This window comes from Gymnoscopelus braueri (genome assembly GCF_963280865.1).
Source record: "Gymnoscopelus braueri genome assembly, chromosome: 15".
In the NCBI taxonomy this organism is placed as follows: Eukaryota; Metazoa; Chordata; class Actinopteri; order Myctophiformes; family Myctophidae; genus Gymnoscopelus; species Gymnoscopelus braueri.
This window is the reverse complement of record NC_137620.1, coordinates 12,791,610-12,807,622: the sequence shown is the minus strand read 5'-3', so window position 1 is coordinate 12,807,622 and position 16,013 is coordinate 12,791,610. Positions and strand designations below refer to the sequence as shown.

Sequence of the window (16,013 nt, the reverse complement as noted above, 5' to 3'; positions counted from 1 at the left end):
CTGTAGACCACTCTAGTGCCTCTCTAGCCCACTCTAGTGTATCTGTAGACCACTGCAGTGCATCTGTAGACCACTCTACTGCACCTGTAGACCACTCTAGTGCACCTGTAGACTACTCTAGTGCATCTGTAGACCACTCTAGTGCATATGTAGACCACTCTATTGCACCTATAGACCACTCTAGTGCCTCTCTAGCCCACTCTAGTGCCTCTCTAGCCCACTCTAGTGCCTCTCTAGCCCACTCTAGTGCATCTGTAGACCACTCCAGTGCCTCTCTAGCCCACTCTAGTGCACCTGTAGACCACTCTATTGCATCTGTAGACCACTCTAGTGCATCTGTAGACCACTCTAGTGCATCTGTAGACCACTCTATTGCATCTGTAGACCACTCTAGTGCATCTGTAGACCACTCTAGTGCATCTGTAGACCACTCTAGTGCATCTGTAGACCACTCCTAGTGCCTCTCTAGCCCACTCTAGTGCATCTGTAGACCACTGGCGTGATCTGTAGACCACTCTACTGCACCTGTAGACCACTCTAGTGCACCTGTAGACCACTCTAGTGCACCTGTAGACTACTCTAGTGCATCTGTAGACCACTCTAGTGCACCTGTAGACCACTCTAATGCACCTGTAGACCACTCTAGTGCATCTGTAGACCACTCTAGTGCACCTGTAGACCACTCTAGTGCACCTGTAGACCACTCTAGTGCCTCTCTAGCCCACTCTAGTGCATCTGTAGCCCACTCTAGTGCATCTGTAGCCCACTGTAGTGCATCTGTAGCCCACTCTAGTGCACCTGTAGACCCCTCTAGTGCTTCTATAGACACATCTGTGGACCCCCCCCCCCCATTGAGTTGTGTTGAGTTGAGATGCAGTATAGTGGTCTATAGATACAGTACAGTGGTCAATGTATGTGGTCTATAGATGGAGTACAGTAATATATATATGCAGTACAGCGGTTTAGATTCAGTATAGTGGGATATAGATGCAGACAGTGGTCTCATGCAGCTATAGATACAGTACAGTGGTCTCATGCAGCTATAGATACAGTGGTCTCATGCATGCAGCTATAGATACAGTATACAGTGGTCTCATACAGCTATAGGTGCAGTACAGTGGTCTCATACAGCTATAGGTGCAGTACAGTGGTCTCATACAGCTATAGGTGCAGTACAGTGGTCTCATGCAGCTATAGATACAGTACAGTGGTCTCATACAGCTATAGATGCAGTACAGTGGTCTCATGCAGCTATAGATACAGTACAGTGGTCTCATGCAGCTATAGATACAGTACAGTGGTCTCATACAGCTATAGATGCAGTACAGTGGTCTCATACAGCTATAGATACAGTACAGTGGTCTCATACAGCTATAGATACAGTACAGTGGTCTCATACAGCTATAGATACAGTACAGTGGTCTCATGCAGCTATAGATACAGTAAAGTGGTCTCCTTTTTACAATAGGCGGAAATTACATATTTGTACTGCATGCAATAAACGGCATGATTCTTGCCCAAAACTGCATGAGATTGGCATAAATGTGGCATTTATGTACAGGGGAGGCTTGTAGTTATACATGTAACCCATTTCAATTCACTTATATCAAGGTGACAGCTCAGGGGACCATTTGGAAAATAGTGATGGCCGTTTTTCCCTCGACAAAATGTTGTCTAACTTTGAATCATTAGGTATTTAGCCCCCTTACCTACAAGGTAGCATGACAAGGTTGGTCCCATTGGAAACCTGAGGTTGTCTAGAATCAAATGATATCTCTATCTTTGGGCTACGTCTAAATTTGAGCGTGCCACAGTCTTCGAAAGACAGTCTCGCTGGCATTTCAGCCAGCAATCCTGCAGGTCTCATAGGGGTAATAAAACATTGAAAAAAACACACTTTGGACCACTTTTTTTCTTGGGATCATCTAAATCCCTATACTAGAGGTCTTATGGATGCCAAAAATCTAAACTAGAAAAAAAAATCACACCCTGTGTGAAGTGGGCGGTGTCTTGCTAGCTAATCACAATACTGAATGGAGTCGATCAATCATGTACAAAAGATAAATATATTTATTGAAACACTCTTTATGATGGACGAAACCATAACTTGAAAAAAACAAATTTATGTTTTTTTTCAAGTTATGGTTGCTTATATAGGGCTATGCACATGTGTCATGTGACACTGGCCAATCACAGTCCTGAATAGATTGTGATTGGCCAATCACAGCGCAGGATAATTGTACTAATTTCCAAACCTCACTTTTAGGGGCGGTTTCACTGCCCAAGATATTTGTACATTTTTCCAAATCTCACTTATAGGGGCGGTTTCACCGCCCAAAAATAAGAGGGTACGCGTGGACCCCTCCTAGGGCCTCTACTATTTACTTGTAACAGAGTATATCTACATTGTTGTATTGCTACTTTTACTTAAGTCAAATATCTGAGTACTTCTTCCACCACTGCACACACACACAAGCACACACACAGACACACACGCACACGCACACGCATTGACCTGCATGCAAACATGCACACACAAAAAACAAAAAACCCCACTGTGATCGTATACCTGCAGGTGTGTGCGCAGGAAGGTCTTCCTCTTGGTGTACTCGTAGTTGTTCCTCATCAGCAGGTAGAGCAGGGCGGAGGCCTCGGCCCGCAGGGAGCCCAGCTTGGACACGCAGCACTTCAGCACCTCGTAGCACAGGACCTCGCAGAGCGTCACGCGGCCCTTGAAAAGCACCGACGGGAACTGACCGGGACACACACACAACACAAGTCAGTATACGTCAATGCAGTGTGTGCAGGGAACAGTAAGGAAGTCAAGAAAGCAAACATGTTGAAATTAGAAACGACTAGGCCGATTCCTGTTGGGCACAATGCCCGCTGGGTACTGTAACGGCAGCTGTTGATTACTTTAACCCATTAAGACCTGAGGCGATTCTTAAAAAAAATCTAAATCCTAACAGTTTTTGGAAAAAAATCTAACACATTTTTTTCCAACATTTTTCAAAAATAGCAGATCTACAAGCTCATAGCGCGGCACTCGGTGCTAACAAAACAAACAAAAAAACAGAAGTCTCGCTAGACGAGATTGAAATCTCGAGATTGAAATCTCGTCTAGCGAGACTTCTGTTTTCTTTTTCTTTTTTTTTATAGTGTTCTGTCACTATGAACGTCAGATCTCACCAAAAAATATTAAATAAAAAGCTATTAAAATATGCGATCTAACGCAAGGCCTATCCGTGCACGTTTTAAGCTGTGGCGGACCCGGGATGGAGTTATGACATTTTTCTACTGTACCATTCATCCTAAGATATCATAACGTCATAGAAAAGGTAAGAAAATCTTAGTCCAAAATTCTCCTTTAATGGGTTAAGTAAGTTAAACAGATGCAGGCATAGCCGCGGGAAGACCTTTTAGGTTAAGGGTGCGGTATGCAATTTTTTTGCGGTTTTGGTCGGGTTTTTTTTTTTTTTTTTTGTCACCTAAATTCGGTTTATTCGGTTCACCTAAATTTGGTACCTGATGCAGGTACTGGATGCAGGACTGCAATGTCAGGAATCAAACTTCATACTTTATTGTAGATCTCCTCACAGCAGAGAGAGACTATAGTGTCTCCTTCCAGAGCTTCCCCCAGCACCCCCCAACACCAATGTCCCACACACATGTATACTGGCAGGATGGACAACAGGTGGTCACTCATTACATGGGCTTTATTCTATAGCTCACTCCTACACAGTCGGCATCTTTGAAATAGGTTTGCGTGAGTCGGCTGTTTGTAAGGAGTTTGTCAGGCAGAGGAGTTTGGCCAGGAAGAACAGGTGACGATTGTTGCATCTACTAATTCATTCAATGAAGCAATACCACAATGACTGTTATATGAATTTTGTCCACCACAGTACACATGCCCCTCCGGTTATGCAATACCCGACGTACCTGTTGCAAGCTCACAACCCATAGCGTTGTGATGCGTTGTGAGCTTGTAGATCGACTGTTCGCCTATTACGACATGCGCAGAATTGGGACGCTAGGGTTCATGCAAGAGTGGCTTGCCATTCATATAGATCAGCGGTGTCGATAATAATTGTTGATAATATAAAAAAAACGAAACATTTTAATCAAATAAATGATCTCCTCAGTCAAAAATGTAATCAATAGACAAATCGCTAAGAAAATAATCGATAGTTGCAAGCCCTAGACACAACAAATACAATGACTGGGTGTGTGTATGATATTGAACGTACCTTGTTGATGAAGGCTCTGAGGGCAGCGAAGACGTGCCTGAGGGCTGCCTCTGATTGGCTGACTTTAAGGAAGGTCAGGTAGATGTCAAACACCTTCTTCATCAGGGGGTTGTGACCGTCACTGTCCAGCAGCTGAGTCTATCACACATGCACACACAAAGAATCTGCTGAATCAGGTGAGTGTGTACATCTTGTATAATGGAGTATACGCACATCATCTATGCAGTTGCAAGTTGAGTGCGTGCATGTGTGTGTGTGTGTGTGTGTTTATCAAGCAACCTTAAAACACTGAGTGAAGAGAGACAGGACATCCAGCACAGTGAGGCAGGCCTCGGTAGAGATGTTGCCTTCCAATAGGGCTTGATGGTGGACCTCTGCCTCCGAAGGCCCTGTTCCTGAAAGGCCACACGCGCGCACGCACACACACACACACACACACACACACACACACACACACACACACACACACACACACACACACACACACACACACACACACACACACACACACACACACACACACACACACACACACACACACACACACACACACACACACTTGATGTCTGCTGCTACATGATGTCTTCACTTGCCTGACGTACTCTGCCGTTAGTTATTTGGTTGAGTACACTTCATGTTCATATTTGACACTTCTATTTTGATGTATTATGATGTCTGTAAATGCAATTCATGGGAAGCTGGGTCTTTTGCACACGCAAACTTGTGATGATGTGACAAATAAAGTTGTAGTTGAGCTGTACAACTGATATAATGTGGCAAGTTGGATGGGCAAACCTACATGCTAATAGAAAAGACCATAGTTTGTCTGATGGTGAAGTCCTTGTGTGTGGTGTACTGCTGTACCTATGTTGAGAGTGAGCGAGGTGTCCGTGATGCTGAACTGTTGCATCCTGGTCTGCAGGAGGCTGGCTCGGTTACAGCGCATGGCTGGCATGGTCTGAGACTTCCTTTCTGAGGAGAACAGCTTAGATACCCACGCATCCTGAGTCCTGTACGCGCACGCGCACGCACACACACACACACACACACACACACACACACACACACACACACAAATGTATCTAATCTACACAACAATGGAATTGTGCACCTTGTGCAAACAAACAATCAGGCATAGAGGAGATCAGTGGTAAGATACACATCACAGGTGTTTTATATCTGACTAAATATGACACCCACAGCCACAACACTAGCGGGAGCGACAACAACGATGGTAACACCTACAAAGAACACACGTGGGTAAATTCTCCTTCTACAGCACTGCCACCAAAGTGTGGAATGCCCTGACACCATCCCTTTAAAAGTGTGTATCACTGGCTTCCTTCAAAACAGGCCTGAAAATCCATCTTTTCAGGAGGCCAAAGGTCGATCTCACTTCTCCCATAGAAGGGTGATGGCATTCCCCACATATAGTGTTTATATTTGCTGATGTCATTGTATTTTATTTTTGTGCTATGTTGATGAATTGAATACATAGGACCTCAATGGAAAACGTGTGTGTGTGTGTGTGTGTGTGTGTGTGTGTGTGTGTGTGTGTGTGTGTGTGTGTGTGTGTGTGTGTGTGTGTGGGGGGGGGGCCTTACCTGCCAATGTTCCTCTTTCCAATGTAGCGGAACTGGACCAGACACGTTCTGGAGGAGTGACCACCGACGGAAGGGAGAGAGATGAGACGGGTTACCATTAGGAAAGGAAAAAAAGAATGACATTGCGATTCCCTTTCGTGGGGCGAGTACCCCCACCCCTGCACCACACAAAAACAACGCACTGATAGTTGATTTAGACCAGTTAAACCTATACGGTGTAATATCTTTCAATCCGGGAGAGCTAATACAGCATGTTCTCTCTATAAAAAAATGGAACTGAAAGGATTTTCTTTTTCTTGTTTAAGCTTCAAAGTTCATACGTGGCATTTACTCTAATCTTTTCCCACCATGAACCATATTTTCCTTTCGCCCCAGGTTATTCAACTTATTTGGAATCATTGGAAACAAGACCGCAAGGACTTTCATGAACGGACCTGTTAAGACAAAGTATTTTAAATGTAACTGTGCTGTTTTACATTTTTTGCCAAAAATGTAATATTCTATCAATCAATCAATTTCATTACTACTGTTGGCCTCAGTCAGCACAATGGAACCTCACCACTTGGCAAACAAAAACATGAAGAGAAATGAGACTCCAGCATTACCGAGCTTACTTAGGCATACAAAGTGCAAGAGGTTTGGTGGATAAACAGATCGCTAACTGTTACATACGATGACAGACTGGATGATGAAGAGTTTAAATATTATTCTATTGTCTGCAGGAGACAATGCTTAGGAGACTTACTCCAGCAGACTGAGGAAGTTCATGATGTCTTGAGGGCTGACTTTGTTCCAGTAGGCCAGCAGATTGTCTGAGGACAAAGGATGAACATTGCACACCACAGAGAATCATTATGTTTTGTGTCGCTACAGTATGATTTCTTTGAGCTCCAATGGTACATTACAGTAGGGTTGTTCACAGTGTATGATTTGTCTTGAGGGGGGGGGGGGTGTTCCATGTATAACAAAGCAAATCAATACATAACAAAGCGTTCTCTTAGTTTTATCCTTAGGTTTTTTTATGCCTTCATTTTACTTATTAAAAAGAAAACGTCTTTTTACTAATTTAGAGTAGCCAATTATTTTTAACCCCTTTTTCTCCCCAATTTAGTCGTTATATATGCCGATTGATTCCTCCCCACACACATTTGTGTGTTGTCACTGCTGTCGTATCCTACTGACTCACCTGCCAGTGAGGAGCCCCCACCGGGAGGACGTAGAGCCTTCGTCCTACTCCTCCCGCCCAACTCCCCGCTGACAGGTGCCGCCCCCAGCCCGTAGGAGTACGTGCAATGACCGATATCACCCACCGAGCCCGACTTCCCTCCACCAAACACGGGCCAATTGTGTTTGTATAGACGCTCGTCAAAGCCAGGTACACCACGGTGGATTCGAACCCACAACCTCCGTGGTGGTGGGCAGGGACCACTGCGCCACCCAAGCTAAAAATCTACTTTTTATCCCGAGATAATGCTTATGAATATTTTGACCGTGTTTTTAAACCCTGTAGCACTTTGAGATTGGAGAAAAATGTAAAGTGATTTACAATATTTTGTATTAATTATTATTATGTGCTTTTGATATCCCCCCTCTTGTCATCATAATTTTTTTTATCTCTGGTGGCCGATACGTCTTTTTTTAAATAGCGAAAATAGCAGATAACCTTGTAGATCTGTTATTTCCGTTATTTCTCCGTACGACGAAGGGCTTAAGTGGTTAGGAAAATGTCCCCTCTGTTTTTGTACAAGTTGAACCCTGGTAGGACATCGATAGAGTACTTGTGTTGGCTGACCTTCTGACAGTGTCCTGACAATGTGCAGGAAGCACAGCAGAAGTCCTTTGATCTCATACTGTCCCAGTCTGCCTGTCGGAGGCAGCGGGCTGCTGCTCATGGTAGAACAACGTCTATGGAGCTGGAAGACAGCACGCACACGCACACGCACACACACACACACAGACACACACAGACACACACACAATCAGAGAATTATTATTTATTTTCCCAGAGATATTTCAACTCATGTTAGAGTACTTGCAAACAAGACTCACGCTCTCACCACTGGGGCTGACAATTAAATAAGGAAAATATTATCATCATCAGTGCCAAAATTGGGGAAGGGGGTACATGACATTGATACTTTAACTGAAGGATCAACACACAGAGGCTGTAACCAACAGTTTTAAAGTGAAATGAAATAAAGCACCATAATAAAAGGAGGAAAAAATATCTACCGTAATCATGTGGATCTCGAGATCTACATGGGAACGGCGTGATTCCATATTATGGATCTCGGACTTCATATGATCAGCCTGTGACTTCTGTCATCTATGACGTCAGTCATAGGTCAGACATATCTGTGACAAAATTACTAAAAATTTTGGTAAGGTTTACTTTCAGCCCAATTAATGCCCCATTGAGTTACCTTATCAAACTGAAGTTAACTATTTCAAAAGGTATAAAACATATGTGTGGGGTAGTTATGTGGCCCACTGGCAATGTGTGAGCAAGACATTTGACACTGATTGTTACAGCAGTTTTAAAAAAATAGCATCTGATAAAAATAACGGACCATGATCATTTTTAATGCATGAATGACAAGCTGGTGCGTAAAATGAGCTAATAATAACAGTTAAAGAATTATATTTGGGACTGAAAACGATTTGAATGTAAAGCACTAGGCTATAGAAAATAATTACAGCTTCATCTTGCATAAGGGGATTAATTATATAGGCTACAATCGCGCAGGTTAATTGTGTCCGTGGCTGGCTGCGTGCATAATGACTTCTAAACAAGGTGTTGCATCATTAGTTTCATGGCAAAAAAAAACATGTTCTTCATAATAAAGTCTAAAAGTCGGTTCTGCGCAAATCTTTCATAAGGTTCATTGATTCTGGCCAGCAATGAATCAAAATGTAGGCTACTTGCCATATATGGTCGTATGGTGACATAATTATATGTCGGGAGTAGGGCTTTCACGACTAGAGATTTTTACTGGTCGACTAATTTGACGCAGTGGTAGTGGACTAAAAAAACAATGGTTTTGCCATTGTTTTAATGCCATTACTATTATTATTATCCTCCTGCCTTTATTTTAATGCCGTTTTAAGGGAAGCGCTTCTGGAACAGCAGCACAGCAGCGTCTCCAAGGATCCTCAAAAGGGGGTTATTGCCCAATAATAGGCTATTATTGGGCATACCTTTGACCCCATTTTGATACAAATAAAGGCAGGAGGATAATAATAATAGTAATGGGCCATTACTATGGCATTAAAACGTTTTTTTTTTCTCCAACTATTCGACTAGTACCAACAAGGTCGACTAGTGGTTATACTAGTCGACTAGTCGACTAGTTGGTGAAAGCCCTAGTCGGGAGTGCGTCCATGCATCTGTTATATGCGACTTTGGGAAAGTTGAGTAAGCTTTTGTGGTGATCTTCTACTACAGTCTCCTGACTCTCCTCATAAATAATTTCAATGTGTTAATATTCGTTTAGCCTATGGGTTGGGTTGGGCGTGCATTCTATCTTCCTGGTTTAACCACACTACGCAACCTGATGCTGAAATGGACAGCTGTTGCCTCTGCTTCATCATCAATGAAATGCGTATGCATTGTTCTTGATTTGTGGTAAGACAACTTCCGTGTATTCATTGAATTTTCCGTGGCAGTTCCACACGTAACTCCACAGAGCCTTCTCCTGTGAAACAGAGGCAGCTACAGAGAGGCACATTTGAAATGTGTGAAAAGAAAAGAATTGAAAAGAATAAATGACTGTACGTTTTTTAATCGGTCAGGATGTCCGGTGGGAATAATTGTTTTTGGTCTTGGCCATAAAAAAAACGGTCAAAGCCGGCAATTACCTGACTAACGCGACCTCTGAGCTGTAGTCGTGTTCGTTCAGTAACAGGGGTCTACACAGGGCTCTCTCCAGTTCTTTAGTGTAGTCACACAACTCTTGGATTGAATAAATATGTATTGAGCATAAATATATTGAGCATAGATATTTATAAGCATATTTGGCATCACGGCTCTGTTTCATTTCATTCATTCCCTGCAAGTTTTTTTTTGATGCACAAACTTTGAGTTGTCTGCCTGAACTACCTCCGCAGGCTTTGCATCCTTAACATTCAGTGCCACATGACGTCTAAGACGTCCGTTTTTATCGCCATTGTTACGCCCTGAGCGCCACGTGACGTCTAAGACGTCATTAAAATATATATATATATTAAAAATATATATATATTTTTTTTAACTTTTTTTTGGGGGGGAAACATGTTCTGAACCCAAGATATCATGATTTGAAATGTGCTGCTCCATTCACTTATTGTTTAACTTCTTACTGAAAAAGGCGGTATCTCGGCTCCTGAGCACCTTTTTTTTTTACAATGAATTTTTGGCTCTGGCACTGGGACAACACAGCCAGAAATAAGTCTGGCACTGAATGAGTTAAACAGAAAATACATTTTCAGGTCGAGATGCCAATTTCATCCAATCTCAGAAAATGTATTTTCTGTTTACTAAAGAGCTGGAGAGACGGGGAAACCCCTGTTACTGAACGTAAACACTCTATTATTGTAATGAATATTGGAATATAGAACCTTTTAAAAATAAACGTGTTGTTTTAACCAAAAATATAATAATCACTTACAGCACCTTTAAGGTGTTTCTGCTTGCTTTCTGCTTGCTTCATAAAGTACACAATGGAGAATGACAGGGGGGGGTGATGCAACAAAGGTCCCGTGTTGGAATTGAACCCACGACATTCGGAGAGCAAGGCATTAGGTCTGATCTGCTCATTCCACTTGGACTCACCTCAATACTGTCCGACGCTCCTTGGTCCATGAAGAGCGAGACTCTGTTGTCTTCTCTCCTCCCAACATGGCCGTTCTGAGCAAGCAGACCTGGAGATGATGCCGAGTCTTAGTCAGTGGTTCTCAACCTTTTTAATTTCAAGGAGGCCCAGTTTGATATGCATTAGGCCACTGACCCCCCCATACCTTTGTTTTTTTTTGTTTTTGTTTTTATCTGGGACCCCGATCTACACTGTAAAATCCTCAGTGTGAATTTATCTCTTGAGGTATTCTCTTGTATTCTCTACTTTTGGTATAAATTGGTAAAAAAAAAACAAAAAAAACAATGATTACCGGTATGCACAATTCTAGTCAAACAGTTTACCTTTATTTAAAAATAAATAATAATAATTTCAAGTAGTGAGGAGAAAGTAATTCTGTGATGTTTCAATTAATCTTAATGTCATTGCATTAACAATATTACCTTGGTGCAGTAGACATAACAATTCAGTGCGCCGATGTTTAAAAAAAAAAAGAAGCACATTTGTAAGCCAACTTGTAACACAGTTGACATACATATCCTCCTATAATTTGACAAACCTCTGAGAGCAAAAACGTGTGCCCGGTTCTCCTCAGTGGCTGGAGCAATTGATCTGAATTTGCACACAGTCATTGACCATTACCATCTGAACTCAACTGCGAAGCCCTGCGAGAAACACACAGCAAGGTCTATGAAAACAAGCCATTACATATACACACAATGTCACGCCGTTGACCGCGGGGGGAGGGGGGGGGGGGGCGTGCGTGGGGTGGAGGGGGTGGGTGGTGGCGCGACGGGACCCGCGGGGGGGACGCGCGACAGGACGTGCAATAACCCCACGTTTGCAACTACTTTCGCCTGCGCACTTCACCGGGTATGGTCTAGTACTTCCTAATAAATGGGAGGGGTCTGGTCCACAGTGAGCATCCCTGATCTAGATGATATGCTAATATGACACGTTGGTCTTGTATAAAGTTACTGTACTGTAGGCAAAGAGATAAAATAAGCTCTGGTGGTCTCACCGTGGTCTTTGTCAATGGCAGTGCTGATTCTGCGGGTGTCTATGGAGCTGTTTGAGATCAGGTCATCTCTGGAGCCCTGGACGACAACAAACACAGCATGAGGTTCAGGAGGGTTGTTATCTGCTACAACGGGAAGAATGTTTAACAGTCATGTTCATCTCACCAGCTGCAGTTAAATTGCCTCATTTGCTTTTACTGCTACTAATAATAATAACTTTATTTATAGGCCTACTGTAAAAACATGTTACTTACAACGTGCTGTACAGCAAGGGTTCCCAAATTCGCGACCCCCCAAAATAATCATATTTGAACTGGGGACCCCCCACCCTGACAAGCACTTGGAATTGTAGGCATTACATTTAGTTTGACTCTGTTCTACAGATAAATATTGTGAAAATAGCCGAAGTACAAGCTCACAACGCCTCGCACTGCGAGGCGTTGTGAGCTTGTAGATCGGCTATTTTCACAATGTTTTCCTCTTTCTTACATAATATTTGACAATTTGGCTAATTTGGTATTAAAAAGGTCTTAAAGGTCATTAAATTGTAACTTAAGAAATGTGCAGATAGCCTGTATACACTTATACAGTTTGTTGGTTTGTTTACTGTTGAGTGAGAAAACAATGTTGCACATTAAGCTAATCATCTGGGGACCCCGCAAAATTATTTGGGGACCCCCCCTGGGTCCCAACCCCCAGTTTGGGAACCACTGCTGTACAGTAAATACAGATAATTTAAAAAGAGATGCAAAAGGACACTGAAGTTTGCCAGCCTGAGATCATCAGGCAGGGAGGGAGTCACACAGACGAGGGGCCCGCACTGCAAAAGCCTAATAAGTGACAAGCTGTGAGTTTGGAACCATTAGCGGGGCCCTGCTTGAGGGTCTCCTAGGCATTTATCCCCAACTGGAGACTGCTAGAGTAATGTTAAACCAGCAGCACTGATGTGTATTTCAAGTGTAAACTTATCCACTCGTATGTATAACCCCACAGTAATACAAGTAAGTGCTTATTTGCTGCTCAGTATGCTTCTGAGTAACTCATGACTTATGAGTAATATGCTGTGTAATAATTCAATTCCTTGACAGCAACAGCATACATCACTACGTCACTGAACAAATCACTGTGCTGAGTAATATACTGTGTAATAATTCAATTCCTTGACAGCAACAGCATACATCACTACGTCACTGAACAAATCACTGTGCTGAGTAATATACTGTGTAATAATTCAATTCCTTGACAGCAACAGCATACATCACTACGTCACTGAACAGTAAGCAGATAAATCTGCGACAAGTGAGGTTCAGAGAACCAGGGAGAGTCCTGGAGCTCTGGGGCTCAGAGGGGGACTCACAGTGAGACCCAGGCTGGGAGCGGACATGTTGGGCTGGTGGGCAGACAGCTGCTTGAGGTTCTCATAGAGCAACTCCAACAGTGGCAGGTAGAGGAGACAGATCCGGGCCTGCTGGTTCTGAAACGAAACGAAACACAGCGCTGGATGAGAGCAGCAGCAAGGCAATATGGAGCACTAGTTGTCAAAATGGAGACCAGTGGGCACCTCCAGGGGTCATTGGGGAGGTTCCGGGGGGGTCCCCAGCAAAATGAGGAACAGTTTAAAGGCTTCTTTTTTTTAGCTTGTCGATATGCTACTTTTGCTATTTTGGAATTTGATTCCTAAAAAGTTACAGTTTTCAGATATCATCCCCCTGTCATTCTCCATTATGTACTTTATGAAGCAAGCAGAAACACCTCTGTGCTGTAAGCTCACAAGCTCACAACGTGTTGTGATGCGATGCGTTGTGAGCTTGTAGAGCTGCAATTTCTTTGAAAAACCTTGAAAGATATTGACAAATCTTCTCTTAAGGGTCTCTGGCACAAAACCTTTTCAAATGGGAGTCCGCGGCCAAATGCATATCAATTTGGGGGTCCTTGACATGAACATGTTTGGGAACCACTGACCTAGACTAGAGGCGTGCATAGTTAAGTCACAGCACCCTCTAGGGGACTCTTTTTTTAAGATAATTTTTTGGGCTTTTATGCCTTTATTGATAGGATAATAGTCTGACAGGAAATGGGGAGGGAGATGGGGAGAGACATGCAGCAAAGCAAAGGCCGTCGGGATCGGGACTTGAACCCACGACGCGCTGTCAGGCTGCTTAGGTGCCTGGGCCACTACGCCAGCAGTCCAGGATTCTAGGGGACAGTTTTGCCGCCAGTGAGTGTCAGCAACATATAGACAGACAAACTGACAGCCTCATTAAAATAGTTACACACTTATCGCTGAAAATTGGGGAAGGAAATGAAAGGGGACTTTTTGGCACAGTGAACTGCACAACAATGTAATGCAGTAAAAGAGGACAAATGCAGATAAGAAACAACAGCTCTTATCTGTAATCAGTATACTATTCGAGAGCCACCTGTCTGGCTGGACTAATGATGGCATACCTGTGTGTGTCTATTTGCATATCGTTTGCATAACAGACCTCCTTATCTTGTCGGAACTTCACGAACTTTGCTTTCTGTGTACAAGCATTGACTGTCTAACTACAACGTTTGTACTGTATGTCCATTTTACTGCATTTGTGGCAGCAGCAAAAAAAATGTGCTTCTCGTAAAAAAACAGTCAACTGGATTACGATCAGTGGTGGACAGTAAAAGTACATTTACTTCAGTACTGTAATTTTTTTGAGTATTTGTTTTTTTGCAAGCTGACAACTTTCACTCCACTACATTTTAAATAGAAATATTATACTTTTGACTCCACAAAATAGGATCTAGGATGGGACAACCATATTTAAAATATAGTGAAAATAGCAGATCTATGTAATGCACTGTGAGCTTGTAGATCTCCCTCTCTCACCTCCAGTAAATTACCACCAGTCTTTCAGTGTCACTCGCTGACAATAACTGAGTGTCAAGCTCACGATACAATGTTTCTGTCCTGTGATTTACTTATTTTGGCATTTAAACAAACACTCTTATCCAGAGCGACGTACTGTACAAAGTGCACGATCGGCGTAACTGGTATGAACCATCTTTCTACACAAAATGCCATCTTAAAAACATTATTCATCACAGAATGAACATCATTCCATTTGTCCCCTTTTGTCCCCCTTGCTGCTGCCCCCACCTTGTACACGGTGTAGCGGTCGTCCATGGCGTGTTTGATGAGGAGGTTCTTGAGCACGGCGACGGCCAGCTGTCGCACGTCGGGCCCCTGCATCAGGGCCCCCGCCACCTCTCTGAGCAGCAGGCCCACCAGGAAGTGGTTGGTGCAGTAGTCCTCCGTCAGGCTGAACTCCAGGCTCTGATCTGTGTTTGGGGGGGGGGGGGGGTCACACAGACGGGTGTCAGCGAGCCAGTGGCGGCCCCCCCTTACTCAGGCTATGATAGAGCAGTGGTTCTCAAACGTATAAACTTCAAGAACCCCCGGTTTGATATGCAATAGGCCACAGACTACCCACCTTAAAGGGACAGTTCAGGAAAAAAATACTCTATCGATAAGGCACACCATGGAGACTTGAACTCATGGATATGTTTTTGTCGCATTCCTAAGCCGATAATTTGATGACCAGCGGACCGGTAGGCAGCGGTTCCGGTAGGAGACACAAAGGAGACTCTTTGTGTCTCCTGAACCGCTGCTGGTCATCAAATCATTGGCTTAGGAATGCGACAAAAACAAAAAAATATCCATGAATTCAAGTCTCCATCGGGTGACTAATCGATAGGAAAAAAAGTAATTTTGGGGGTGAACTATCCCTCATTTATAACCTGTAAGTGTCCATTTGGTAACTATAAATCATTTTTGCTGGAGACCCCCTGGAACCCCCTCAAGGACCCCTGGGGGTCCCGGGACCCCACTTTGAGAACCACCACTGTGAGCATTATGTCTTGGGATTGTTTACCAAGGATTGTACCTAAAAGCCTATTTCATACGAGAAAACATGAATTAGCCATAAGGCTACAATTAGAGTGTTAATGGCAGAGAGTTTTGATTCTATGCCAATCCTCTTATCTTGCCCCTTTTATTTACAGTCCCCTAAGTACAGTACGTCTTCCCGAGTAAATTGTAAAGGAAAAGGAAACAACTAAAAAGAAAAGGAAACAACTAATGGGACATAGTGAGAACATGGCAATTCGACAGGAACAAATGATTCCCCCTTTCACAGTCCAGTTTCGCCTATCAAGGCCCATTTATACCCCTGTTCTGAACGTATACACATGTGCGTACAGTATATGTTCATAACGCAAGCGGCATTGCTCACATACATTGCACTGTTGCACCTTGTAGATAGATACGCAATTGTCGTA

At 43.3% G+C, this 16,013-nt stretch overlaps 1 protein-coding gene across 2 annotated transcripts in view; it reads right to left on the bottom strand.

The window, feature by feature from the left end:
• The window catches only part of dock11 (dedicator of cytokinesis 11), a 124,881-nt gene that overhangs the window by 32,602 nt on the left and 76,266 nt on the right, over window positions 1-16,013 (bottom strand). For both annotated transcript variants that reach the window (XM_080450692.1, XM_080450693.1), the window contains 11 exons: window positions 14,833-15,014; window positions 13,057-13,173; window positions 11,702-11,777; window positions 10,662-10,750; window positions 7,644-7,764; window positions 6,597-6,663; window positions 5,852-5,899; window positions 5,112-5,257; window positions 4,527-4,642; window positions 4,248-4,385; window positions 2,570-2,752 (listed from right to left, as the gene is read on the bottom strand). In XM_080450692.1, the coding sequence (XP_080306818.1) occupies window positions 2,570-2,752; window positions 4,248-4,385; window positions 4,527-4,642; window positions 5,112-5,257; window positions 5,852-5,899; window positions 6,597-6,663; window positions 7,644-7,764; window positions 10,662-10,750; window positions 11,702-11,777; window positions 13,057-13,173; window positions 14,833-15,014 (1,283 nt within the window). The remainder of the gene's footprint in view (window positions 1-2,569; window positions 2,753-4,247; window positions 4,386-4,526; window positions 4,643-5,111; window positions 5,258-5,851; window positions 5,900-6,596; window positions 6,664-7,643; window positions 7,765-10,661; window positions 10,751-11,701; window positions 11,778-13,056; window positions 13,174-14,832; window positions 15,015-16,013) is intronic.